This window comes from Pogona vitticeps, chromosome 4, assembly GCF_051106095.1.
Source record: "Pogona vitticeps strain Pit_001003342236 chromosome 4, PviZW2.1, whole genome shotgun sequence".
Classification (NCBI taxonomy): Eukaryota; Metazoa; Chordata; class Lepidosauria; order Squamata; family Agamidae; genus Pogona; species Pogona vitticeps.
Genome location: NC_135786.1, coordinates 92,288,377 through 92,315,139, shown reverse-complemented (window position 1 = coordinate 92,315,139; position 26,763 = coordinate 92,288,377). Strand labels below are relative to the sequence as shown.

Here is a 26,763-nt window from a genome sequence, read left to right as displayed (position 1 = left end):
CGGCTTAAGTACGCGAGGCTCTGCCTGCTTTTTCCCACGTGAAGCTCCCTCGGACGGTGGGTGGGGACCAACCCAACTTCTCGAGAAACCGAACGTGCCCTTTCAGGAACTGGTGTCCTGGAGAGGCAGCGTTAATCTGTTACGACACCTCGATCCCAGGCATACTTCTGATTACATCTTTGATGTTATCGCTGCTTGCGTATATTTATCGCTTCGGAAGCAACTCATAACAGTGGTGAGTGTAGGGCTGTTTACTTGCTTTGTAGTAAGGCTCACCCCAAAAGGGGGAATTGCAAACTGCCTATTGAAATGCATTGCTCCTGTGGGAAACACTGCCGGCTGGTCAGTTAAGTTACCTGGATACAGGGCAGTCCTATAGAAGGGAATGGTAACACACTTCTGAGTACGTAGTACTCTGTGCCCACAAAACCCTGCAAGAAGTTGCCATAATTCAGCATTTTTTATTATTATTAAGAGAAACCATATAGACACCAGGGTTGGAGCAAACCGCCACAGGATCAGGCTGGGGCATTAGGGCAGCTCCAGTCATCTCCACATTTACTTCTATATAAGTCTGTCCAGGAGAAGGAGGCTCTACTGCGATTCGCATCTGATCTGCTGATCGTACAAATAATAATAAAAAAAATACTACTGCAATGCTATGCCCACTTTCACAGTTTGAAAAATGATTTCTAAGAAAAATGATTTATGGGACATGCTGGAACCATCCTCTGCTTGGGAAGGGGTGGCTTCAACTTACCATTATATTCCTTGTTTCACTTTCTAAGCTCTGCATTTAACTTGACAGCAAACTCCGTGGAATCTACTTCCAAGTAAAATTGGACTTCATACTGATTTTGTTTTTAACACAATGGCCATTTCTTTCTGAAAACATTTCTCCTCCCTGTGGCTTGTTGCCCAAACTGCCCACTGCCATCATCAGCACTCCACAGATCAGGTACAAGTGAGTAACATTGGTGAGGTCAGGCTGGGATCCAAAGTCCTCACATTACATCTGTCTGTGTGATTGAATTGTACGTGAGAAGGAATGGGAAAAAGGAGCAAACACACCAAGGATATCTGACAAAGCAGACATATCCACAGAAGCTCAGATCTGTATAGCCGTTGGTCTTTAAGGTGCCTCAACATTTTTGTTTTATTTTTAATTTTTCTTTTGCTTTGGCCTGATATGCACAGACTAACACAACTACCTCTTCTAAAACTACCAAGGATCCTATTCATATTTCCTCAATGACTTTACCTTGTTTACTGTGTACTAGGAATCAGAGAAATTGTGCTAGGGTTGGTGACACTGTGCTGGTGACACTGTCTATTATATAGCGCCAGTGCTTCTGGAATATATTGCCTGGTCACCTGCATCACTGGAAAATTTATGAAGTGGCTTGTTGCTCTGTGTGCCATCCATTTGCTCCTGACATATGAAAATGCCCTGCTCAGCTCTTGTAAACTCAAGCCTGTGGTTTCCTTTAAGGAGTCTGTCCATCTTGTATTTGTTCTTCCTCTTTTCCTGCTGCCTTCCACCTTTCCCAGTATTATTGTCTTTTCCAGAAAATACTGCCCTCTCATGATGTCCTCCCAAGTAGGACAGCCACAGCTTCATCATTTTTGCTTTCCGGTTGATTTAATGTAGGACAAACTAGTTCGTCTTTCTGACAGTCCAGGGTATCTGCAAAGCTCTCCTTCAGCAGCACATTTCAAACAAATATTTTCCCCTGTCAACTTTTTTTTTACTTTCCAGCTTTCACACCCATACATGGTGACTGGAAATATGACAGGGTGGGTAATCTTGGTCTCCAGTGACACATCCTTACACTTGATTATCTTTTCTAATTCCATCATTGCTACCCTTCTTAGTCTCAGTCTTCTTCTGTTTTCTTGGCTGCAGTCACTGTTTGGATTGATGACTGAACATAAGGTATTCAAAAATCTCTTAAGTATTTCAATTCTGTCATTGTCAACCTTAAAGTTGTGTAATTCTTTTGTGGTCATAATTTGTATCTTAATGTTCAACTGCAGTCCTGCTTTGGCATTTTCTTCTTTCTCTAACAGTAGTTTCATGTCATTGCTGCTTTCTGCCAGTAAGATGGTGTCATCTGCATATCTTAAATTATGGATGTTTCTTCCACCAATTTTACTCCTTCTTCATCTGAATCTAGTCCAGCTTTCAGGTTTTTAAACTGAGTGTGTAATTTGCTGAGAATTACTAGTCCCACACACCATTAAATCAGCATAGCAAGGTGTTTTCTGGACAGTTTGTAACTTAGCTCAAGCAACAACTACTAATTCAATGTGGTGATCCCAAACCTGTTAATACAGATGAGTGGATTTGTACAGGAGAATCATCATCAAACTGCAGAGCTGGAAGTGACCTTATGGATCAAATCCATCCCATCAAGGAGGCACAATGGGGAATCGAACTCCCAACCTCTGGCTTCGCTGCCAGATATCTAAGCCACTGAGCTACCCAGGAGTTGGACAGAAGAAGTCTCAGCCCAGGGGTACAGCACAGGTGGCCCTCTGAATATTTTTGGACTGAATCTTTCTTAACCCCAAAGCCAGAACAGCCGGTGGTAAATACAGTTGAAGTGCAACATCTGGAGGCTTGCAGATTCTCCACCCCTGGTTTTGCCTTACTTATCCTTGCCCACCAAGGATTCCTTGGATATTTCCCCCTTTAACCTAAGGCAACTACATGAAGAATGGAACAGGGCTGTGATGTGCCTCTTGCACGTCCCCAAATTATTTCACTAACCTAAGGCCCACTCCACACTCCCTGTTACGCTGCCACCCGTTGATCTCTGTCAACAATATTTATTTAGAAGGATGGAGGTCCATACCGCGTGTAAAGTTTAACAAAACAGGTTTATTGGATATAGGTCACATAAACAGGTTCTTCAATGACTTTAAAGTATTCAATAGTTTTGTAATGACTTGTTTCACACTTAACTCTCTATCAATTCCACACTCTCAACTGCTTCCCTTAACTCCTCACAGACTAACTCTCTAACTGACTTCTCACCTCAAACTCTCTCACTATCTGTCTCTGACTAACTGCCAAACTGCTCTTATCTGCCTCACCCCTCCCTTCTAGTTTCTCTGGCTCCGCCTCCCAACAACTCCCATTGGTGCATGCAAATAACCTCATACATGAGCTTTGTAGGTGATTCCTACAAGGGCTTTTGTAGTTGTCTGGAAATTTCAACATCCGTCCTACCATTCCTCAAATTCCTTCTTCTTGAGGTCACACCTCCGCCCCCCCCCCCCCCGCAGCCACCCTTAACTGGGCTCTGAGATTACAATTGTGAATGCTATGGAAACACAGGAAAAGGATTTCTCAGCTGTGAAATGCTGTTCACTCAGTTGGCACCAATGCTGATTTCAGCACCAAGCTAGAACCAGAGCCTCTGGGGTTTAAAGATTTTGATTTGAGCAGGCTGTGAAGTTTTTAAAAATGTTTACATTGTTTAATATATTTTAAGTTCTTTTTCACTTTCTGAAATAATGTTTATGTATTTTAAATTATTGCATGGTTTTATTTTGTTATATGCCACTGATTATTGTCCTATAATCTTATGGTAGAATGTGGGATATAAATGTTACAGAGTAATAAATAAAATGTATTTGACGGAATTGTGTCAGAGGCACATATTTCATCTGGTGTTGATGGTCTAATTTTGTCTGCTTCAAAATGCTGTAGACACTTGCTTTCATAGTGGCTATCTGTAAAATATCTTATGTGGAAAATTGGTCATTCACGGGGATGAACAGGAAATTGCTTCTTTTGTTGTTGTTTTTTTCTAATCCTGAAGAATAATCAATAAATCCCCTCCTTACCCACTCACATTTACTCTGGAAATTCTGTTAGTTCCAGGCAGTATAATTAACTTTCAATTATGATTAGCAAAAATTTTGATTTAAAAATATCATTCATTCTTATAGCTGAAATTGTATATGTGTGCATGTAAGGAATATCTCTTGGGGATGATGTCTCTCTTGCCCAAGCAATCCCATTCCACTACCACCTATTAACTGGCCAGAGATGGGGCTCAGGGTTAGGTGTCTCTCTACTTTGTCCCTTAGCACCCCTAGCTGTACCAGGGCCCTGGTCTAGGGCAGTGGTTCTTAACCTTTGTTACTCGGATGTTTTTGAACTGCAACTCCCAGAAACCCCAGCCAGCACAGTTGGTGGTGAAGGCTTCTGGGAGTTGCAGTCCAAAACTCCTGAGTAACCCAAGGTTAAGAACCAGTGGTCTAGGGGACCTCTTTATATATGCGTTCACAGTTGCCTGGGGTTCAGATTCCTTGGGAGATATTTCTTCCACATAGAACCTTCACTGGGTCCTCTCAGGGGGTGTGGGGGGAGACATGGCCAGAAAATACAAAATGAAGGAAATGTATCCTGAATTAGGCCTCCTGAGTCCTAGTCGTCCATCTCTCTGTTTACTGCACCACACTAGGTATCTCGACATGCATGTGTTCCACAATAATTCCCATGTATTTTATGGGAAGGAGTGCTCTTGTGCAATTCCGTCTGTGGACACTCAGTGTGTATGTATGGCCAGCACTCAATTTGGAAAGTTATTCTGCTCATTAAAGCACAATGCAGCATTGTGTGTTTTTTCTCTCCTGCTTCTCATCTCCGCAAGCGAATGGAGGTCAATAACGTTAGTGGGCAGGGAAGAGAGCATCCATTATTGTATGTGTCCTGAATCCTCCCCCCTTTTGCTGCTTTTGTGTATTGTACAGAACACTGCTTATAAGCGGTGTATGACATGGCATCCGTGTGCCTGGAAGGATACATGGAAATTAAGAGAAGCAGATTTATTGCTGACTATGTCAGGGAAAGTCGTGGAGCGCAGGGGTTGTGGTGCCGTTGTTGTGAAGAAGGCAGGTGTCCTGCATTGAAAACATATCCCCATTCACATGCACTGATCAGCTCCCTATGTTTGTGGGTGGCATAGTGCCATCACTATAAAATCCTAGTAACAGGTGGATACTTGTATTGTTTAAAGGAACATTGAGGGGGTAGCTGACATTTTTGGTGCAGTTTTGTGAATTTTATCCCCATTTCTGCTACACTGAGTGCATATATGATTTTGTACCAGCCTATCTCCACCTTACTGTACCAGATCCTAAAGAAGACTGTACATCTCAGGTTGCTTAACTTTCTCTCATTTGCACCCTTTGGCTGCACTAATGAATGTGGTCAAGAAACACTGTCTCATTCATATAGCCCTATCAAAGCAGCTTTTGAAACTCTTCATGTGTCGATAGAAATTGTGGTGCCGCTTAGTGGAAGGTGGCATTTTTAGAAATACATATTCAAAATCCTGCTGTAGATAGAAATGTAATAGTATTTATAAATGATTAAATGACCCAATTCTTTTTTTATGCCATCTAGTTCCTAAGCATTTGATTTTTATGAACCAGAAGGCTTCTTTTTCATGGAGACACCACAAGATGGCACCAGATACTGTACTATAATTTCCTTCTATTTGTTGCCAGACTAGTAATTTGTGCATTCCCTCACTAGAGCTAGCCCAAACCGTTGTTTTTTACTGAAGTGAAATTACAGATGAGTTTCTTCCCTGCCCCCCTCCCCCAGATCAAAGTACATGGTTATAATACCTGTGGTCAGTCATGTCATTCTGAACCCTAAGGCAAAAATCCCACAAGCACTTCTCTTCCTCCCTTCAACAGTAACCATAGAATAACGATCAATGAAACAACAGTTTTCTCCCCCTTCATTAAATTCAGAGTCATACACCTGAGGCAGCCGTACCAGACTGCCTGATGATATCGTCAACCATGGAGACCCAACCTAAGATATTTTGCTGCTTGAGGCAAGGGACAAGATGGCAATCTCCTCCCACCAGGTGATACACAAACAGTGAATGGACTGGCAGTTGAAGCCTTATTGAAATATACAGTACTTGAATCTGAATAGCGCTAAAAGAGTGGCGGGAGCAGATGCAAGCATTATTCCCTCTGTTGTCGCTCCACTCAGAAACATATTTAATGTGAAAGTCCCTTGGAACATGTTTGGATGGACATCATTATGGTGCTTCTATGATCAGGAACTCTGCTTTATCCAGATTCTCAGTTGTGACACGTGTGTAAGTGCATTCAGCTGAATGGACTTACAGGCTCTGCAGCAGAGCTTTGTGCTAAACATGTAAAGATCTGAGAGTCTTCCAGGTGGATGTGGGAATTATATGTATGCCCCCCTACCCATTAACCATTTAATCTTACACTAATTCAGACATTACAGTTGTGTAGGTTTGAATATTATGTCGACATCAAATGACAACCCATCACAACACCTAAAGGTGATAGGTTAGCTCAGAGGAGTCTAGGACGGCCTATATAGCACTGTTCTCCAGCACTCTGTCACTGCTCCATACACCTCAGTGTTTCCCCCTCATGTTGCCACAGGGTGGACTTCATGGCCAAGCAAAGATATAAATCCAGATGTGCCAAGTCAAAGTCCAACATGCTGGTCCATTACACCACACGCACTGTGTAACTTTTGCTGCAAACAGAAAAGCACCACTTCACCTTCATCATTTACATGTTTATCATGGTGAACACAGCACAAAATTTTCCATTGTTTCCTTGTACAGTACTTTAGAGCTGACCTAATAGTTGGATGGATGGTATGTCTCCTGTCGCATCCACCCAAGGCATGAATATTCATATGCTATCTGCATAGACCAATGGGAGTGCTGGAGGGGTGGAGTCACGAGATATAAGAGACTCAGCAGAAGGAGGGGAAGTCAGGAAAGTTGAGAGTTTGGGCAAGGGAGTGATGGTTGAGAGTGGATAGAGGAGGATGTTTGTTAAGAGTTAACAACATTGCTTGAACTATCATCATCTGTAACAATAAACAATTTCTATTTGGTTCTTTTAAAAATGACACATTGCCTGGACCTCTATTATTAATAATAAACTATGTTGATGTAATCTACTGGTGGCAGCTGAAAGATATGTACCGTGAGGTCTTAGTTTAGTGAATCAATCAGGGGCCACGTGGGGATCGTGACATCTATATACAAAAATTAGAGTAAGGGTGTGATCAGATGGGCATTTATACCACTGTTTGGTTTGTTGAGGGGATGGTCTGGTTCACTCCTTTATCTGGTGATCACACAATGTAAATTGCTACGGCAAACCAGCCTGTCTCTATTGCTATCTGCACATTTCAGCGTCCCTGTTAGGGGCCACTACTTTTTTCGTGTGGATAGGATCACTCCATTTTGGTTTGTTTTCAGCACATATTGCTGGAAATGAACCAAAATGGAGCTTGTGGCTTTAAATTTGCCTTCCTTTTTCAGTTTGACTATTGGTGCTTAAGAAGAAAGCCAGCTCATATTATTGGGAAATTAAATACTTCCTCTGCTCCATGGCTTAGCAGAGGAAGTAAACATTTTGTTGTAACTGTATTAAGAAATAGCTAACATGCTGAATCAGAATTTAAAAAAAAAAACGAGACAAGAGACAGGAGGGGGCAAGGAAGGGATTTTTTTTCCTGTTTTCTTTGATGTTTCTTAAAGGCCGGGTTGAGACTCTGCCTACAGTGAAATCTACCATGGAGAAAGGAGCTGGACCAAATAGGATCATTTGAGGTGTCTATGCAAGTTGGATGCAGGTATTGAACCAAATGGCATACAGGATCTCTATCCAACCCTAAATTACCCTATATAGCCTGCACCAGCCTGCTCCAATTGAGCCCACATAGACAAGCTCTAATGTTAGCCACCTTGGGTTCTTTTTAAGAAGAAAGGTGGAATATAAACAAACGAACAAGGGCTTGTCTAAATGGGCTCAGTTGGGTGGAACAGCTAACACTCTGGAAGAGAGAAATAACATTCAAAACAATCTAGACAGGTTGGAGCACTGGGCTGAAAACAATAGAATGAAATTCAACAGGGGGGAGCTGAATTCTCACCGAGCTATTTATTAGGACCAAGTAAAATTCCACAAAGCATGCAAGCTACCGATTTCTCTAGAAATATTCCTTAGGCTAGGAGATATGGAATATGCAGTAAGGGGGAAGGATTCAGAAATTTCATCCATATATTGTTGTGGCAATTGTAGCTCATTCCCAAGACAGAGGTATCAGGTGTCACTGATATGCAGGCACCTGAAAGTTATCTGCATCCCCTGTAGATAGACAAAGCTATTATTTAATCCTACATGTTTTGACAGCAGCTCGGTCATTATGGGCACAGGTTTGGAAAGATGAAAATCCACCAAATGATGATATGATCATTAAAAAAATATTATAAAGTGCAGAAATGGATAGATTAAGTAAGAGGCTAATGGGACAAGAAAAATCATATTTTTATTTAAGCTGGAATTTATTTTATAATTAGTGGAAAGTAAAAATCCTACAGTAAAGGAACAGAAAATGAATAAAAATGGGATCTCATGAATAGGATCTCATCAGAATTATTCAAATATACAAGATTGCTTCTATGTTGAGCCTTAGGCTTTTTCTTTTTTGCATTTAGATTATCTTTGTTCATTGTTCGATGATTAGAGAGTCTTACACTTTATGTTTACTGTTTAAATGTGCATTGTGCTATATATCTATGTTTCTAAATCTTCTGTTGGAAAAGAAAACAAACAAACGAACAAAAACAAAATTCAACCTGGCCATGAAGGTCACTGGATGATGTTGTGCCATTCACTCTTTCAGCCTGATCTACTTCCCAGCATTATTGTAAGAGTAAAGTGGGTAGGAGGAAATCCTATACAATGCCTTGAGTTCAATGGAGGAAAGAAGATATACAAATATAACAAGTAAATGGATAAAATGTATGTACAGATGTTTGTCCGGGAATCAAAGTGAAATATTGGTTTTCATTTCTGAAAACACAAGGTACCTATTTGTGAAGGGACTTTAAATGTGTATTCCAAACAGATAACTGTTTGATATAAAAACAGAGTTGTTTGTATTCACTATGGGATGTTTGTATTATGGAATGGAAAGTACTTTTGTTCTCGGCCTAGAGGCACCTGTGTGTTTCTGTTTAGAGATGTTCACCTAAGGCAAGATGCAGATGGAGAACAGGACATCACCTGGCCTTTGTGTATCAGCAGCAGTAGCAACCAGGCTTAGACACAGAGGAAGTAGACAAGACCAGGGGTATGTGAAGAATCCTCTAAGGAACTCCAAATGACACAGAATCATAGAATCACAGAACAGTGAAGTTGGAAGGACCCTATAAGGCCATCAAGTACAACCCCCTGCTCGAAGCAGGAATACAAATCAAAGGATATCTGCCAGGTGGTTGCTCAGTTTCTCTTGAATGCCTCGTGTTGGAGCACTCACCACCTCTCGAGGTAACTGGTTCCACTTTCTTACTCTTCTAACAGTTAGGAAGTTTTTCCTGATACCCGTTTGAAATCTGGCTTTCTGTAACTTGAGCCCATTGCTGCGTGCCCTGCACTCTGAGATGATCAAGAACAGATCCTGCCCCTCCTCTGTAAGACAGCCCTTCAGGTATTTGAAGTGTTATCAGATCACCACTCTGTCTTCTTTTCTCAAGGCTAAACATGCCCAGTCCTTTCAGTCTTTCTTCAAGGGGCTTGATTTCCAGCCCCCTGATCATCCTTGTTGCCCTCCTCTGAATTTGTTCTAATTTGTAAGCATCCTTCTTGAAGTGTGGTGTCCAGAACTAGACACAATACTAAAGATTAATCCTAACCAGTGCTGAAACTAGCACCTTGCAGGATTTGGAAACTACTTCTGTTCTTTTTTCTAGGTACATGTTAATGTTAATGCATTCTGTTAATGCAACCTAAAATAACATTTGCCTTTTTTTTTTTTAGCCATATCACACTGTTGGCTCATATTTAGCTTGTGATCTATGACAAATCCAAGATCCTTCTTGCTTGTAGTATTTCTGAGCCAGGTATCCCAGATCTTGTAACTGTGCATTTGGTTTCTTTTTCCAAGGTGCAGTACCTTGCACTTATCCCTATTGAATTTCATTCTGTTGTTTTCAGCCCAGTGCTCCAGCCTATCAAGATAATTTTGAATTCAGTTTTTCTCTTCCAGGATATTAGCTGTTCCACCTAATTTTGTGTCATCCGCAAATTTGACAAGCATTCCCTGCACTCCCTCATCCAAGACATTAATAAAAATGTTGAAGAGCACCGGGCCTTGGGGTACCCCATTTGTTACCTTCCCCTAGTTGGAGGAGCCATTAATCATCACCCTTTGAGTACGATTCTGTAGCCAATTGTGTATTCACCTGACACTAGATCTATCCAGTCTACACATAGTTAGCTCACTAATCAGGATATCATGGGGCACTTGTCAAAAGCTTTGCTGAAGTTAAGATATACTGTGTCTATACATCCTTCTGTCTATCAGGGAAGTTACCTATCAAAATATGAGATCAGATTAGTCTGGCAGGATTTGTTCTTGACAAATCTGTGTAGGCTTCTAGTTATTACTGCATTGTTTTTTAGGTGCTTGCACAATGACTGCTTTATGATTCTCTTCCAGAGTTTTCCCCAGAAAATATTTACCAAGAAGGTAACAAGTTGTTTTTTGGTGCTATAAGGACATATCTGTCTTTGATATATTCTGTTCAGGTTCTGTAACAAGGTTAGTTACCATCTGGGCCACTCTTGGACTCCAACTTCCATCACCCATCCCTGTTGGATGTTCTGACCAGGGCTGTTTGGAGTTGCAATCCAACAACACTTTGAGACAGGGATGGGGACTCGAATCACAGGACTCGCTGTCAAATCTGACTTAAGTTGCACTGGCGACTCGACTCAGGCTTTTTTTTAAGGACTTGGACTCAACTTGCAGGTCAGAACCCATTCACCCCTCCCTTTTCTCTGGGGGAAAATTTTTGTTTTTAGTAGGGACACAGACTTGGGGCTTGGCACTAAAGACTTTGTCTCAGACTTGGCCTCTGACCCAAAGACTTGTCAACATTCCTACCTAGAAGTATATAAGCTGCCCACCCCCCATTCTATAAGGAGGCACAATTTGCAAATTAAGTTGGTTGAGGTCCAAATTTGTAAAGTACCCTTATACAATAAGATTTCCATCCTTTCTCGTCTCCTCTGCAGCCAAATACCCCAGGTCCTTTACACAGACAAAAATTATCAGACATTATGTTGTGTGTGCAGGATGCAGTATCCCTTCCCTTCCCAGTTATGCTGGAAGAAGCTGTTCCGTCAGCAGAAAAACTGCATTGGATTTCACCCGTTGCATTAATCTCAATTTTCTGGTTTCACTCTTGTCTTCATGCCACACTCTTAATGTCCTTCCAAGCACAGAAATGCATCACCAGCGACGGAAATTTGAGAGTGTGTTTCCAATAACTGAAAATAGGCTGACCTTTGATTACTGCAGGGCTAACCTTTCCTGTGCAGTTAAAAATATTTCATTGGTGAGACACTTGTAAGCAACTGGTCTGCTTGTGCTGTAAGAGTGGCTGCAGTACACTGATGGCTGACAACTTTCAATGCAAACCTGGAGAAAAGCTGAGCAGTTTTGCCACACCACCACCAAGTAATTACTGTTTCAGATGATCCCAGTCCTAACATACAATTGAACATAAAGACATGTGTTACTTAATACGCTGTGCAAGTACTGTGGCACCTTAGGAACGTATTTTAATTTTGGTTTATTTATTTAAGCATTTTACCATTCCCTTCTTTGGGGGAACCCTGGGACTGTGGAGTGCTGTTCCAGGATGCACAGTGGGGATTTGAACTCCCATCCTCTAATTCACTGAGCTATCCAGCCAGCAACCCTAATATTGCTTTAAAGCCTGACTCAAAAGGTAGCTCCTTGCCTGATAGATAAGGAGGAGTGGCCCAACCTAGCTTCCAGTGCATTTTAAAGTTTGAGAACAGCCACTGATAAGGCCCGCTCATGTCCTCCGAGGGTACTGGGACTGAGAGAGGGGCCTCCTAGAAGACCTGAAAATCCACAGTGGCTCAAATGGAGAGACAAGGTGCTTCAGATAGTCTGGACTCAAGCTTTAGAAGTCAAAACCAGCAATCTGAATGGAGCCTGGAAACAGTGAAGCTGTTATAATAGGAGAGTTGCATGTCCTCTATAACCAGTGCCTGTCAACAGTCTGGCTGCAGCATTTTAAAACAGGTGAAGCTTCACTATTCTTCACTATAGTTTTGTCTTCAGTTGTTGCTCAGCTGGATTTGGCAAGTAGGGGCTGCAAGAAAATGTTGCCATATGCAGCACATAAGAACACAAGAAGAGCCCTGCTGGATCAGGCCAAGGGCCCATCTAGTCCAGTTTCCTGTATCTCACAGTGGCCCCACCAGATGCCTCTGGGAGCACACGAGACAACTAGATACCTGTCTCCTGATACCCCTCCCCTGCATCTGGCATTTGGAGGCACCTTCCTTTTAAGCCTGGACATGATACATCCTCATCATGGCTTGTAACCTGCAGTGGACCTTTCCTCCAGGATGTGGTGATGGCATCTGTCCAATTCCCTTTTAAAGGCATCTAAGCCAGATGCCATCACCACATCCTGTGGCAAGGGGTTCCACAGACTAACAACATTCTGGGTGAAGAAATACATTCCTTTGTTTGTTCTCACTCTCTCAACACTCAACTTGAGTGGATGTCCCCTGCTTCTAGTATTGCGTTAGAGGGAAAAGAGCTTTTCTCTATCCACTTTATCCTTCCACTGCATAATTTTATACGTCTCAATCATGTCCCCCCTCAAGTGCCTTTTCTTTTAACTAAAGAGCCCCAAACGCTGTAGCCTTTCCTGATAAGGGAGGTGTCCCAGCCCAGTCATCATTTTAGTCGCTCTCTTCTAAACCTTTTCCTTATGTCTTTTTTGAGGTGCAGCAACCAGAATTGTACACAAAACTCCAGGTGCAGCCTTACCAGCGTTTTGTACTATAGGATTATAATGTTGGCTATTTTAGATTAAATCCCCCTTTAAATGATACCTTGCATGGAATTCCCCTTCACAGATTGCTGCCTAGTAGTGGCAAAGGGGCTTGAGTAATTCAGAGAACATATGGGAAATGCCATGCAGGGACACCCAAGACAGACAGGTCATAGTGGAGAGTTTTGACAAAACGCGATCCACCTGGAGCAGGAACTGGCAAGCCACTCCAGTATCGTTGCTTAAAAAAAAAACCCTATGAACAGAAACAAAAGGCTAAAAGATATGATGCTGGAAGATGAGCCCCTCAGGTCGGAAGGTGTCCAATATGCTACTAAGGAAGAGCAAGTACAAGTAGCTCCAGAGCTAATGAAGAGGTTGGGCCAAACCAAAAGGACACTCAGCTGTGGAGGTGCGTGGAAGTGGAAGGAAAGTCCGATGCTGCAAAGAAAAATACTGCACAGGAACCTGAAATGTAAAATCTATGAACCTTGGCAAGCTGGATGTGGTCAAATAGGAGATGGCAAGAATAAAAATTGACATCCTGGGCATCAGTGAACTAAAATGGACAGGAATGGCAAATTCAATTCAGACGATTACCATATCTACTATTGTGGGAAAGAATCCTGTAAAAGAAATGGAGCAGCCCTCATAGTCAACAAAAGAGTGGGAAAAGCTGTACTGAGATAGAATCTCAAAAATGATAGAATAATTTCAATATGAATCCAAGGCAGACCTTTCAACATCACTGTAATCCTAGTTTATGCACCAACCACTAATGCTGAAGAGGCTGAAACTGACCAATTCTATGAAGGCTTACAACACTTTCTAGAACTGACACCAAATAAAGATTTTCTTCTCATTGTTGGGGACTGGAATGCTAAAGTAGGGAGTCAAGAGATAAAAAGAACAACAGATAAGTTTGGCCTTGGAGGTCAAAATGAAGCAGGGCAAAGGCTAATAGAGTTTTGTCAAGAGAACAAGCTGGTCATCACAAACACTCTTTTCCAACAACACAAGAGGCGACTCTACACATGGACATCACCAAATGGGCAATACCGAAATCAGATTGATTATATTCTCTGCAGCCAAAGATGGAGAAGATCTATACAATCAGCAAAAACAAGACCTGGAGCTGATTGTGGCTCTGATGATCAGCTTCTTATAGCAAAACTCAAGCTTTAACTGAAGAAAGTAGGAAAAACCACTGGGCTAGTCAGGTATCGTCGTTTAGTCGTGTCCGACTCTTTGTGACCCCATGGACCAGAGCACACCAGGCCCTCCTGTCTTCTACTGCCTCCCGGAGTTGTGTCAAATTCATGTTGGTTGCTTCGCAGACACTGTCCAGCCATCTCATCCTCGGTCGTCCCCTTCTCCTCTTGCCATCACACTTTCCCAACATCAGGGTCTTTTCCAGGGAGTCTTTTCTTCTCATTAGATGGCCAAAGTACTGGAGCCTCAGTTTCAGGATCTGTCCTTCTAGTGAGCACTCAGGGTTGATTTTCTTTAGAATTGATAGGTTTGTTCTCCTTGCAGTCCAGGGGATTCTCAAGAGCCTCCTCCAGCACCACAATTCAAAGGCATCAATTCTTCGGCGGTCTGCTTTCTTTATGGTCCAGCTCTCACTTCCATACATCACGACAGGAAAAACCATAGCTTTGACTATTCGGACTTTTGTTGGCAAGGTGATGTCTCTGCTTTTTAAGATGCTGTCAAGATTTGTCATCGCTTTCCTCCCAAGAAGCAGGAGTCTTTTAATTTCTTGGCTGCTGTCTCCATCTGCAGTGATCATGGAGCCCAGGAAAATAAAATCTGTCACTGCCTCCATATCTTCCCCTTCTATTTCCCAGGAGGTGATGGGACCAGTGGCCATGATCTTAGGGTTTTTTTATGTTGAGTTTAAGACCGCTTTTTGCACTCTCCTCTTTCAGGTATAATCTAAACCAAATCCCTTATGAATACACAGTGGAAGTGAAGAACAGATTTAAGGAACATTAAGAAGAGGTGGCAAGAATACACAGAAGAATTATACCAGAAAGATCTGAATGTCCTGGACAAGCCAGATAGTATGGTTGCTGACCTTGAGCCAGCCATCCTAGAGAGTGAAGTCAAGTGGGCCTTAGAAAGCATGACTAACAACAAGGCCAGTGGAGGTGATGGTATTCCAGTTGGACTATTTAAAATCTTAAAAGATGATGCTGTTAAGGTGCTACACTCAATATGCCAGCAAGTTGGGAAAACTCAGCAGTGGCCAGAGGATTGGAAAAGATTAGTCTACATCCAAATCCCAAAGAAGGGCAATGCCAAAGAATGCTCCAACTACTGTGCAATTGCACTCATTTCACACGCTAGCAAGGTTATGCTCCAAATCCTACAAGGCTTCAGCAGTATATGGACCAAGAACTCCCAGAAGTACAAACTGGATTTCAAAAGGACAGAGGAACTAGAGGCCAAATTGCTAACATGCACTGGATTATGGAGAAAGCCAGAGAGCTCCAGAAAAACATCTACTTCTGCTTCATTGACTACGCAAAAGCTGGGGTTGACTGGGTTGACATCTATGCTCTCCACCACAATATCTCATTCTTAATCCCCCACTTTCTCATTTTTATTTCAGCAGTGAACATTCCATAGCCACATATTTACTGATCAGCTTCAAGTGTGCATGCACATATACACATGCACATCCATCCATTAGAGCTTCCTTTTTAAACCTCTTTTTCAGAATACCTCTGAATTTGTGATTTCTCAGAACTTTTTCCAGCTCCACTCTTATTTATGTACAATGGTTTTTCATAGCCCGGGGCAGTTACTTTTTCAGACAGTGTTGTTTTGCCCACCTGAACACCGTCTCTAGAAACAGAAATAATGTTTTGTTTTTAATTCTTAAGTGGTTTTCTGAATGGGCCGTTCCTTGCATGGGCAGAAGTCTAGGATGGCAGATAACTTGGGAACTAACAGTTAGATTAGGGGACAGAGAGACTGAGAGAAAGATGTTGATTGTCTGAAGCAGCCTAGGATGCAACATCAAATCCTCCAAAAATCTGATAGGGAAAACAAATTTGCTTTCTTGCAGGAGCGTCTGCTTGGTTCTTCCTATGCTCTGCTTGTGTAATTTTGTTTTTAAATGAATACAATGAAGATACCATCTCTCTCCATTATGTGTTCATTGCAAGGGAAATAAACCTGATAACATTGCCCTTGAAGCTTCTCACTGCTTAGCCAAATGGAGAATATGTTAAAATACAATTATGGCAGTAGTCTAGACATTATATCATTTTTTTTAAAAAAAGACTGCAAACAAACATTTTTAGTCCTGATGTAAATACAAATCATATACTGTTGTAAGTCAAACTATGCAGGACCACCAATTAATAGGCAATCGCTAAGCGAGGCACCACTTGTACCGAGGGTATGCCATCAGTTTCATTCCCCCCCCCCCGCGCGCTGTGGGCAAGCTCTGTACTGTACTTTTAACACAAGGATGGCAAAGTTTCCAGAGCTCTAAGCAATAAAGACCTGTATTTTTTTTCTTGGGGCTTTTTTTCCACAGTGAAATTTTGCCCGTTTCCCTGGCACGGCATTCTAGGCACTTTCCCGACCTAGAATTCTGAACTTTTAAGCCATGGGGAAAGAGGTGGTGGCCTCTTTTGTGGTTGCTTTCCTACTTACTGCAGGAATGCTCTTCAATATAAAAAATCACAACATTGCCCATTCGGAAACCTTCACTTCCCCGCAGGCCTTTCTTTAAAAAAGGGACGCGTGACTTCCGACAGCAATGCGCCACTTCCAAGAAGTTTTGCGGCCCCTGCTTTAAAGCTACTTGTTTCTCGAAGAGCTGGGAGGCCTGTCTCTCATGCCCAGAGGCACGTAGCTGGAGGGGAAAGAGCCATCCACCACCGGAACCTCCCCTCCCGATGTTTGCTTTCCACTTCGCAAAATAAAAATAAAAATTAAAAAATTAAAAAAACCCTTTGCTGCGGCGTCTCTAACCCCTCCTTTTTCTGACGCCCTCTTCTCGCCCTCGCCTTCCCCCCACGCCACCCCGCTCCAGCAGCAGCAACAGGAAGAGCTCCGGCCTTCTCCCAGCCCCGCAGAGAACCCGGGAACGCGCCCAACCCGCCGCCTCCAGCGGAGGAGGAAGAGGGGCGAGAGGCGAGGCCGGTGCTCTGCAAGGCCTGCGCCGCCGCGGCCGCTTCCTGCACTGCAAGCAGCCTGCTTCCCTGCAAAGGTTTCCAAGCAGCAGGCGGGGCTACTCGCTCTCTCTCACCCCCCCCCCAGCCCGTTCCCTCCCTGAAGAGGTCGAACCGCTTCCCCTTTTTAGCCGTAGCCCTTCCTCCTTCTCCTTCTCCCTCTTCTCTCTCTCTCTCTCTCTCTCTCTGTATGTAGGTCTTTCTTTAGCTGCCTCCTCCAGACCTTTTGCTTCCCTGTCAGCTCTCGAGCCCCTGCCGCGTCCTTGCCGGTGGTGAGTGAAGGGCGGCCTGGCTTTGGGCTTGATATTTATAGACCGCAGGAGCGGGAGGATAATGAGGGGCGAAGGCTGGGTGGGTGGGCGGCTGGCTGGCGAGTCAGTGGCGCCAGGACAGGTCGCATTGTGCAAAGGGGGAAGAGTGACAGGTGGCAGCCCTTTAGGTCCGAGAGGCTTAGCAGCCAAACCCTCCCTCCGCCTGAAGACCTGGGTTGCAACTGCCCGCTTGCAAGCTTCCCGGGAAGGGGTTTTTTTTTGCCCGGAGAGAGACCATTCCCGCGCCCTTGGCAATCTTTCGACCGGCCCCTCCTTCGCCACCCTCTTTCAGTTTCCCGGCCAAGTTGATTTATTTGGTTTGAGGAAGGGGGAAAATGTAAGTGTGTGCGTGGCTTGCCTGCCACTGTGGTACTAGGGAAGGCTTTCAAGGTGACCCTACTTCTCTTGGCCTGGAGAAAACCTCCCCCCCAAAATGTTTCTAACCGCCGGCTTGTGTATCTGTCTCTTCTGCCTCTTAGGAGTCACTCCGGTTTTAGTCAAGTTAATTTCGGCTGCCTACAACAAGCGCGGAAAAGTTCAGGTTGCAAAGATGCCCCATGGTAAGCAAACCCGAGTGCTCCTTCTGAACGACATGGAGAAGCTGGACAAGACCCTCTTCCGGCTTGAACAAGGTCAGTAGCGAAAAGGACTTGCCTGCCTGCCTGCCTGATTTTGTGTGTGGTTTTTGTCAACTTATGTTCCTGGACTGGCCTTATGCAACAGGGAATGTGTCCAGTTGTAATCTCCTGTTCATCCCTCCAAGCCTCCAGTCTCTTTTGTGCCAAAATCAACATACCCAACCCCATAGAGAATAAAGTAACTTTTAACAAAAAAGAGGTCTCTGTTTGAACTTCAGTGTAGAACCTGTGTTTTCTGTGTGGGGAAAGGGAGGCCTGTGTGCCAGCAAAAATCCTTCCTTGTCTGCAAAATGATTTTAAGAAGTAAAATATGTCATGAAAAAAGTTGGTTCCCAGAGAAGATAAAGAGATTTACTATTTCCTACTGCAGACTTACCGATCAGTGAGGAAATGGATGGAGCTGTTTAAGAAAGGAGTTTGGCTGCATGATGGAGAAAAATCTGTATTATCCCTAATCTTGCAGAAGATAGCTTAGCTACCTATTAGACAAATAGCATGTAAATGCAATATTCCACAGAGTGGAACTTACTTTCTGCCTGATATGCATCTGGCCTTGTAGTGATTTTTAGCTAATAGCCCAAATTAAAATTGCATTGCCCAGAGGTCATCAAGAACAGGTCACCATTTCTTTGTCTAAACCACTTGATGGGGGGCGCTCTTTCAGTCCTAGAGCAGAATTCCAGTGGTGGACAAGGCAAAAGGGTGAGGCCAAAAATACCAGCATAATTTAGCTTAATGCTCTTTCTCTCAGTAATCTCACAGAATTGGGGAGAGGAGGGACAGTATAAAAGGAGAACTATAAAGTGATGGCATTTTAAAGAAGAGGGTATGGCACAGATACCCGAGTCAGATTGCCCACTCCGGCCTCAGAAGGTGGTGCTTTGAGAAGTACCTAATCCCTTGTTTGCACTTTCTCTTCCAAGCTGTACAGAAGGAATACGGAAATGTTTCAGCAGTTCCATGGGGTGGGGGTTAGGGTGTAGGGAAGAAGCAACACTTGTTATTTATGTGTCTGCAACGATATGATTATTTTCATTGTACTGTATGCAGCCCACCAAACATTGGCTAGATTTAGTTCCTTGAATACTGGGTCATTCCCAAAAATATTTGTAGGTGTTTCCTTAAAATATGTGTTGTTCAAAGTGAGACAGCCTTCTGTAGTTGGTGTATTGTGATCTTCTTTATACCTTGAATACAAGATGGTTTTCTAGGTTTTTTTTTTTTGTTAAACCACCAGTTGCAGCCAGAACAGTTTTCTTTTGCCAGAATCTCTCAAACTCAATTTGTAACTCTTGGTATTTTACAGTTTTTTTTTTCAAATTCCCTCTCTTCAGTTCTAATATCTTCAGATATTGCAGCATCTACTATCTAGATATGCTATCTTACAGCGGTCGTCAGATCAATTCTGTTGAGAGCTAGATATTTATCCGAAAGTCCCATAATATTTTGCCTACTTTCTTTTCGACAACTTTTTCAGTTTTGTCACTGGTACATTATATTTCTTAAATATATTACAGAGCATTATTGCTGCAACTTTATTATGCCTTTCCAAATAATTTGTTTGCACAATACCACAGATTTGCTGGCCCAACATTTCTTCTGTTCCTTCACACAAATGACATTTACTGTCATCGTATGATTTCTCAATCCAGGTTTTAATTGCATTTATATGGAGTACTTGTTCTTATACTGCAAGGATAAGCCCTTTGGTTTCTTTTTCCAGTGTTCCTGTTTTCAGCCATTGCCACATCTTTGTTCTATTGGCTTTTCCCAGTGGTTTTATGTTATTGACCATAGAGTGCTTTTTTTAAAATATCACTCTCATTTCCTAGCTACGGTGGTGCCCCACTTGACGATTACCCTGCTTCACGACGAAATCGCTTCACTATGAGGTTTTTGCGGTCGCTATAGCGATCGCAAAACAATGATTGAATGGGGAAAACCCGCTTTACATTGATTGGTTTCCTGCTTCGGGAACCGATTCTTCGCATTACGACGATCAAAAACGGCTGATCGTCGGGGTTTCAAAATGGCTGCCCGCTGTTTTTCGGACCTATTTCCAGAAGACAGTAACCGAAAATGGCTTCCCCATGGAGGATCCTCACTGGAGGATGAGGTATTTCGCCCATTGGAGCACATTGAACTGGTTTTCAATGCATTTCAATGTTTTTTTTCCTTTCGCTTGACGACGATATCGCTTAACAGCGATTTTAACAGAACGGAACATCGTCGTCAAGCGGGGCACCACTGTAACTCCTTTTTTAAATAGACTTCGCTTATTTCTTTGGTCTTCAATAGTCCTGCTTTATCAATTTCACTCAACACTGCTTCTTGACTTTCCGTGATATATTCTGCTAGGCCTCTGGTGCTCTACTTATTTAACATTATGTGTCCATCTTCTCTCTGTAAAAGATACAGCTGGTAAATGTTGGTACATGGATGATCCATGGTCATCGATTTTCTCATTCATCAATCCAGAGTATCCAGTTCAATGTGTGTCCAGTCTGTGATGCCAGCAATATATCAAATAACTGGCACTGCCCAGATGTTTATAGCTTTGATGATATTGCCACTATTAAGCTTTGATTTTGGGACTTTTCTGATCCTTCTGATACATTCCTTGCTAATACTACAGTACTTTTAACTTCATCTTGCTTGCTCTTTTATCCATGCAAGATACCCAAGTATTTAGAAATTTCCTCTGGTGCAAGTCTCTTTATGCCATTGCCATTTTAATGTCATTACTGTTTGCCAGCTTTCTGCTATTTGTTGCTAATTAGCACACTTCTGAAGTCCAAAATCCATTGTTATGTCATTGGTATATATTCTTACTGTGTACAGCAATTCCTTGATTTCAGCTGTTAAATTCCATAAAGCTTTAAATCATCCAGATACAAAAAGTTTGAAGCTTTGCTGATCATCTTGAAATCTAATAGCCTTGCCCTGTTTTCTTTGAGACTGATTACAGGTTTGTTCTTTGTTTACAGTCTTCTAATATTGTAGCTATGAGAAGCTAATTTTTTGTATTTGGTCAGTTTCAAATCCAAATACCTGTATTTGCCGGTGTACAAGACGACTGGGCATATAAGACGACCCCCCAACATTTCCACTCAAAATATAGAGTGGATGGCTCTGCTGCGGTGCCAGCTGCTCAGGGTGGGCCCGCCCTGGAAGTTCATGGCCAGTGACGAGGTGGGCGAGGAGGAGGGGAAGCGGCTGGGTGGGGCAGGGGCAGCAGAGGGGGAGGAGGGGAAGCGGCAGGCAGCTGGCTTAGCGGCACGGGGCGGCGGGCTCTGGCCGCTCAGGCATGGCCAGCTCTGCTTCCCTCCGTCCGGACCGACCGCCTGCCTGCCCTCCTGCCTTCCTCCCCAGCCGGCGCGGCCCCGCGTCACTCACTCAACAGCGGCGGCTCCTTCCTGGCCCAACTGAAGTGCACTTGGCATATAAGACGACCGCCCCACTTGGAGGCATGTTTTTTGGGCCAAAAAAAGTTGTCTTATACGCCAGCAAATACAGTACATACATTCACTTGCTTCCTTGCCTAATGGCGTCTGTATTATTTAATACAAGCCTTTTCTTTTCTGCTCACTGTGTCCGCAGAGGTTAGTGTACAATTTAAAAGCAGTGGCACCACAATTCGTACCCAACAACCAAGTAAAAGCAAAAAAAAAAAAAAAAAACCAAATCAGAAACTGGCTTTATAATCTGTCGAAAGCCAAGCAGAGGAGAATGTTTTCTTACCAAGCAGAGGAACACTGTATTCTGTTCTCTGACTGTTTGCCTTAGAATTAATTTGTTTTGAAAGCTTTTGGACTTCACAATGTGTTAATGTCTTCAGGACAGAACAGACTCCCTTAGGAAACCCTATGGCCAATTTTTTTGCCCCCAGAACCCATAGGATGTCATGAAATGTCCAAAATTTTTAAATAAATCAAAAAGAGGAGTGTCTGGACTTCATCTGATATCTTTTAGGATTTGGCGTTTGTTTTGTTTTGTTTTTTTATTGGTGGGGTCCTTTCAAACTGTTCTGTGTGGAAACTACTCCTGGAAGGTTCTGCAAACAGAAAAGCTTGTTGTCATCCAGAAAGTTTCTCAGAAAACTCTTTATGTTGGTCTAATGGGAGTATGAGGAGCTTAGGAAGCCACAAAATGCCCTTGGAGAACCACACAGCACTTTGCCCTGCCCCACTTTGGGGTAAAAATGATTATTTTTCTAATATATGCCAGCTTTTGCTTTGTTCAGGTTATGAACTACAGTTCCGACTTGGGCCTACTTTGCAAGGCAAGCATATTACTGTGCATTGTAACTACCCATCTCCTGGAGAAGTCTTTGATCGACACAAGTTCAGATGTCTGTCTTGGCATAACCCAACAGGAAGAGAAGATGATTCTGACAAATACTGTAAACTAGATCTCCAGATTTCTGGGTCGTACCGGTATTATTTTAGCCATGAGTAAGTGGATACAATATTGTCTTCTGTTTGCTGTCACGTGGCTGGCTTTGATTCCTTGCATCACCATGGTTGAGTTAAATGACTCATGGGGTCCTACTGCAGTTCTATTACATTATTATTCTTACCCAGCTAGCAGACCTTATTGGATAGTGGAGGAATAGACAAGAATACCAGAGGTAACCCATGAAGCACATGCTCCATGCAGAGGCCTGCATGTGTCTAAGTCTAATTTGCATAGCATTCTCATCTCAAGAAAAAGAAGCAATCAAGCAAATGAAGCCAAAGTGAAGCAACTGCCTCAGGCAGCAAATATTTGCGTACAGCAGTTTCTGGGGCTTCTCTCCTAAGCTTCCTGGTCAGGTCATTCACCTGTCATGTTGGGCAAAGCTATTTTGGTGGAAGACCCTGTTCTGTTGCTGCGTTGAATTCAGTAGCCACTCTGATCAGCTTCTGTACAAGGGTTTGAAGGTCCTATTTTGACCTTTGTCTCAGGCAAGAAAATGTAGCCACATTTAGGTTTACTACCTGTATTGATCTTGTTCTGTAGAGCAGTAGTCCCCAACCTTGGGCCTCCAGATGTTCTTGGACTTCAACTCCCAGAAATCCTGGCCAGCAGAGGTGGTGGCGAAGGCTTCTGGGAGTTGTAGTCCAAGAACATCTGGAGGCCCAAGGTTGGGGACCACTGCTATAGAGTGTTTTCTTCTTGACCCTGGGAGCAGGATGCAGGTTAATTCTGTTTCCTCTACAAAGCAAAGAAGGTCACATGAATTAAGAATAGATTTTTAAAAAAAAACCCTAAAAAAGAATATGGGAATTCTGATTCAATGGAATGAAACCATTGATCTTTAAGGAATGGCAATTGCAAAGCTGACATTTTTTTTTTGCACCAGTTGTAATATCTCTAAGAGTGTTAACTGAAAATGTACAATGTGATATGTGATGCTTATATATAACAGTATGTAAGCATTTTGGTTAAATTCTTGGAAATTGCTGGCCAATCTCCTATTAGACATTTTTGTGTATGCATAAGGAATTGAGGAAGATGCCAAAGCTAACTGACAAAGTACCAGTTGTATTTTGGCCATGTGCCTGGTTGTGCAATGGGTCATGCATCTAGCCGATGCACAGCATCTAGTCAGCTAACTGCAGTTATCTTTGGCAGCTTCCATGATTCTTTTCATACACATGTAAATTTCCAGTAGATTTTGGGCTGCTGTATTCAATAAATTATTAACTATATTTATGTCCTTGCTTTCCCTCCAACAAAGTCTTGCTAATAATAGTAGGCTGATTCTAGCCTCTGTTTGCATTTACAGTGATAAAAGATGTGTATGCTTTATTCCAGAGATCAGAAAAGTGGGGGCGGTTACATAGTGGTTGATCCTATTTTGCGCGTTGGTGCTGACAATCATGAGTTGCCCTTGGATTGTATTACGCTCCAGACATTCTTAGCTAAGTGTCTGGGACCATTTGATGGATGGGAAGATCGTCTTAAAGTTGCCAAGGAAGCTGGTAAGAAGCACATTGACTCGAAGTCAGGTCATGATTAATAGATGCACTGAAGGAAAAACCATCATTCTGCCAGTAGAACATTGCCCTCTGCAGCTAGTATTTGGTGTGCCAAGGGGCTATAGCGGGGAGGAGAGAATCACACACAAACACCTCCTTCCCCTGGCAGTCATTGTTCCACGTAGAAATGTGCCATTGGATCTTGCTTACTGCTTTCTAAGACATTGAGTAGATCTGTGCTTTTTCAAGTGCATAGCACTAACTGACCAACATCTATTTGTATATCATTCCTCTGGGAAGCACAAGGCAATATACACAAGATTCCCAAACAGCCTCCCATTTAAGCTCTAACCAGAACTGTTTAATTTGATCCCATACCACAGCGCAGTTCAGTACATTGTTTTCCGTAATTACCATAATTTCCCTAATTGCCTCATTACCTGTTGGAGTGTCTCCCCAGTGTCATCTGTCCAACCCACCAGATTGTCTCAGACCAGGCTCCTCCAGGTAGCCACCCCAAGAGTAGCCCGAAGGTCATCTATAAGAGGTAGGGCCTTCTCTGTGGTGGCACCAAGACTATGGAACCAGCTCCTGGAGGAGCTATATCTAGCCCCCTCCTTGTATTGTTTTAGGAGACAGCTGAAAACAGTTCTTTTCAGGGACATTTTTCAGTCTGATCCTTGTTGAGTGTTTTGCCTCTGTTTTTCTGTGATAATTTGTTGGTGCCACTGTTGCTGTTTTTCAGATGCTCTTGCCACATTATTGCTATTTTGTGTTATATTTTAGTGTTTTGTTGTGACGCTTTGTTTTTAATCCTTTGTAAACCATTTAGAATAGTGCTTCAACACTAATGGAGTGGTATATAAATTAAAGTAATAAATAAAATAAACTATTACTGTCCAGTTTATTAGGCGTGTCCTCTTGGATGGTGGAGGAAGCATATTAATACATTTTGTTTTTGTTCTGTAGGTTACAATATGATTCACTTAACACCAGTGCAGAGACTTGGTCTGTCTAGATCATGTTACTCACTGGCTGATCAGCTGGAAGTAAATCCTGATTTTTCAACTCCCAACCAAAAGTTTTCATGGAATGAACTTGGAAAACTAGTGGAAAAAATGAAAAATGAATGGAATATGCTTTGTATCACAGATGTTGTTTATAATCATACAGGTATGTTTATTTGCGTTACTTTTATTATCCCTATTGTTAGCTTCTGCCCTGAAATCATTTTCCAGCCTCTACTGATTTCAGGCTTGTTATAATGTGTGAATAATTTCTAGTATCAAATTGATTTGGCTGTTCCCTACCTGCACTGGCTTTGGGCCTCCTTTGAAAAGATGAAGGTGCTGCTTCCCCACAAGCCCCACTAAACTGAATAGGAAATTGCATTCTTAAATCTTTTAGCTGGAGCAAACATTTGAGCACACTGGCTGGAAACTGAGAACAACGAAGTTCAAAAACGCAGTCTTTACCAGCTCTCTTTTTAGCAGAGAACATTTGCAGTTGATCCTGAATAAGAATGAATAACACCTCTTTTCAGTGTTTTGTGTTTATTAACATTGTTTTAGCATTTATTTAAATGCATGTATTGAGACATTTTGTTTAGTCTACAATCTGTGCATAGGTACTGTTTGTATCTGAGTGTATCAAATATTTATATGCACTCAGAACATCCAAATGGATGTTGTTGTAGATAGCCTCTTGGCTGCTATTCCAGATTTGGGGGGGGGCGGCGGCGCTGCACTTTATATCATTCTTCATCAGGCAGCTTTTTCATATTGGATGAAGAATTTTATTCTAATTTTGGAGTGTTGTCAGTAGTGCTTGTTATGGGCACAGAAGCTTCATGTGGGCAGGTAGACCACATAGCGATTGGTTTTTAGATGTTATTATGCTGCTGTGTAGCTACAGTTGTGTAGAGGATGCTTCTACCCTCCACCTCAGAGGTACAATATGTAGGCCGTTTATCTCAGGACAAAGTGCTCCACATTAGGAGCCATATAAGCGTCAACACTGGCATTCTTCCCTAGTTCCATTAATAACTTAGTACTTTCAGTATATAAATATTTAAAAAAAAACAAGTTTCTATGTTGCCTTATCCTCTTTCAAATGCATTTTTTATCATTTTGTATTCATCTCAGTAATTTTAATTTTGGTCTTAAAATTCATTTGCTCTGCAGCACCCATTAACATACCTCCCAGTTCCTTTTAGGTAGGTAGCTTTGAAATAATATCTAAGGCTACAAAGATTAGAAACTGTATTTAAGGGTATGATAAGAGTGTTTTGAGGCTGCATATTTACTTAATAGGCAGAATCTTGTTTATGCAGGTTATGCCTCTGTAAATGTGCTAGGTGTTACACACAGCAAGAAGGAATTACTCAATTCCCATACACAATCATGTCCCAGTTCCTATACATGCAGAGTATTAATTTTACTACTATTGGGTTTTTTTTAACAAAACTCCTGATGAAGTTATTAAGAATTATTCTTAAACTCTTCTAGTTAATGGTTCTGCTAATTTTGTGTTTCTTGTTTTCTTCAAGCTGCAAACAGTGCATGGATAACTCAACATCCAGAATGCTCGTACAATCTTGTTAATTCTCCTCACTTGAAACCAGCCTGGCTTTTGGACCGAGCCCTTTGGCATTTAACCTGCAAAGTGGCTGGTGGCAAATGCACTGATAAAGGGGTGCCTCCACTGATTGAAAATGAGCATCACTTAAATGTAAG

At 42.4% G+C, this 26,763-nt stretch overlaps 1 protein-coding gene across 5 annotated transcripts in view; it reads left to right on the top strand.

Annotated features, from left to right (window-relative positions):
- The first annotated feature begins 16,976 nt into the window (after positions 1-16,976).
- AGL (amylo-alpha-1,6-glucosidase and 4-alpha-glucanotransferase) overlaps positions 16,977-26,763 on the top strand; it is a 47,068-nt gene continuing 37,281 nt past the window's right edge. For 3 of the 5 annotated variants that reach the window (XR_013544267.1, XM_020807128.3, XM_078391764.1), the window contains exons 1-6: positions 17,128-17,388; positions 17,907-18,059; positions 22,309-22,519; positions 23,865-24,031; positions 24,998-25,201; positions 26,577-26,758. Coding sequence is in view for 4 of the 5 variants with exons in the window: in XM_020807128.3 (XP_020662787.3) it covers positions 17,978-18,059; positions 22,309-22,519; positions 23,865-24,031; positions 24,998-25,201; positions 26,577-26,758 (846 nt within the window). In the remaining variant the exon portion in view is untranslated. Of the gene's footprint in view, positions 17,389-17,580; positions 17,765-17,906; positions 18,060-22,308; positions 22,520-23,864; positions 24,032-24,997; positions 25,202-26,576; positions 26,759-26,763 lie in introns of those variants that run through there. The other 2 variants (XM_072997943.2, XM_020807129.3) reach the window with 2 other exon arrangements.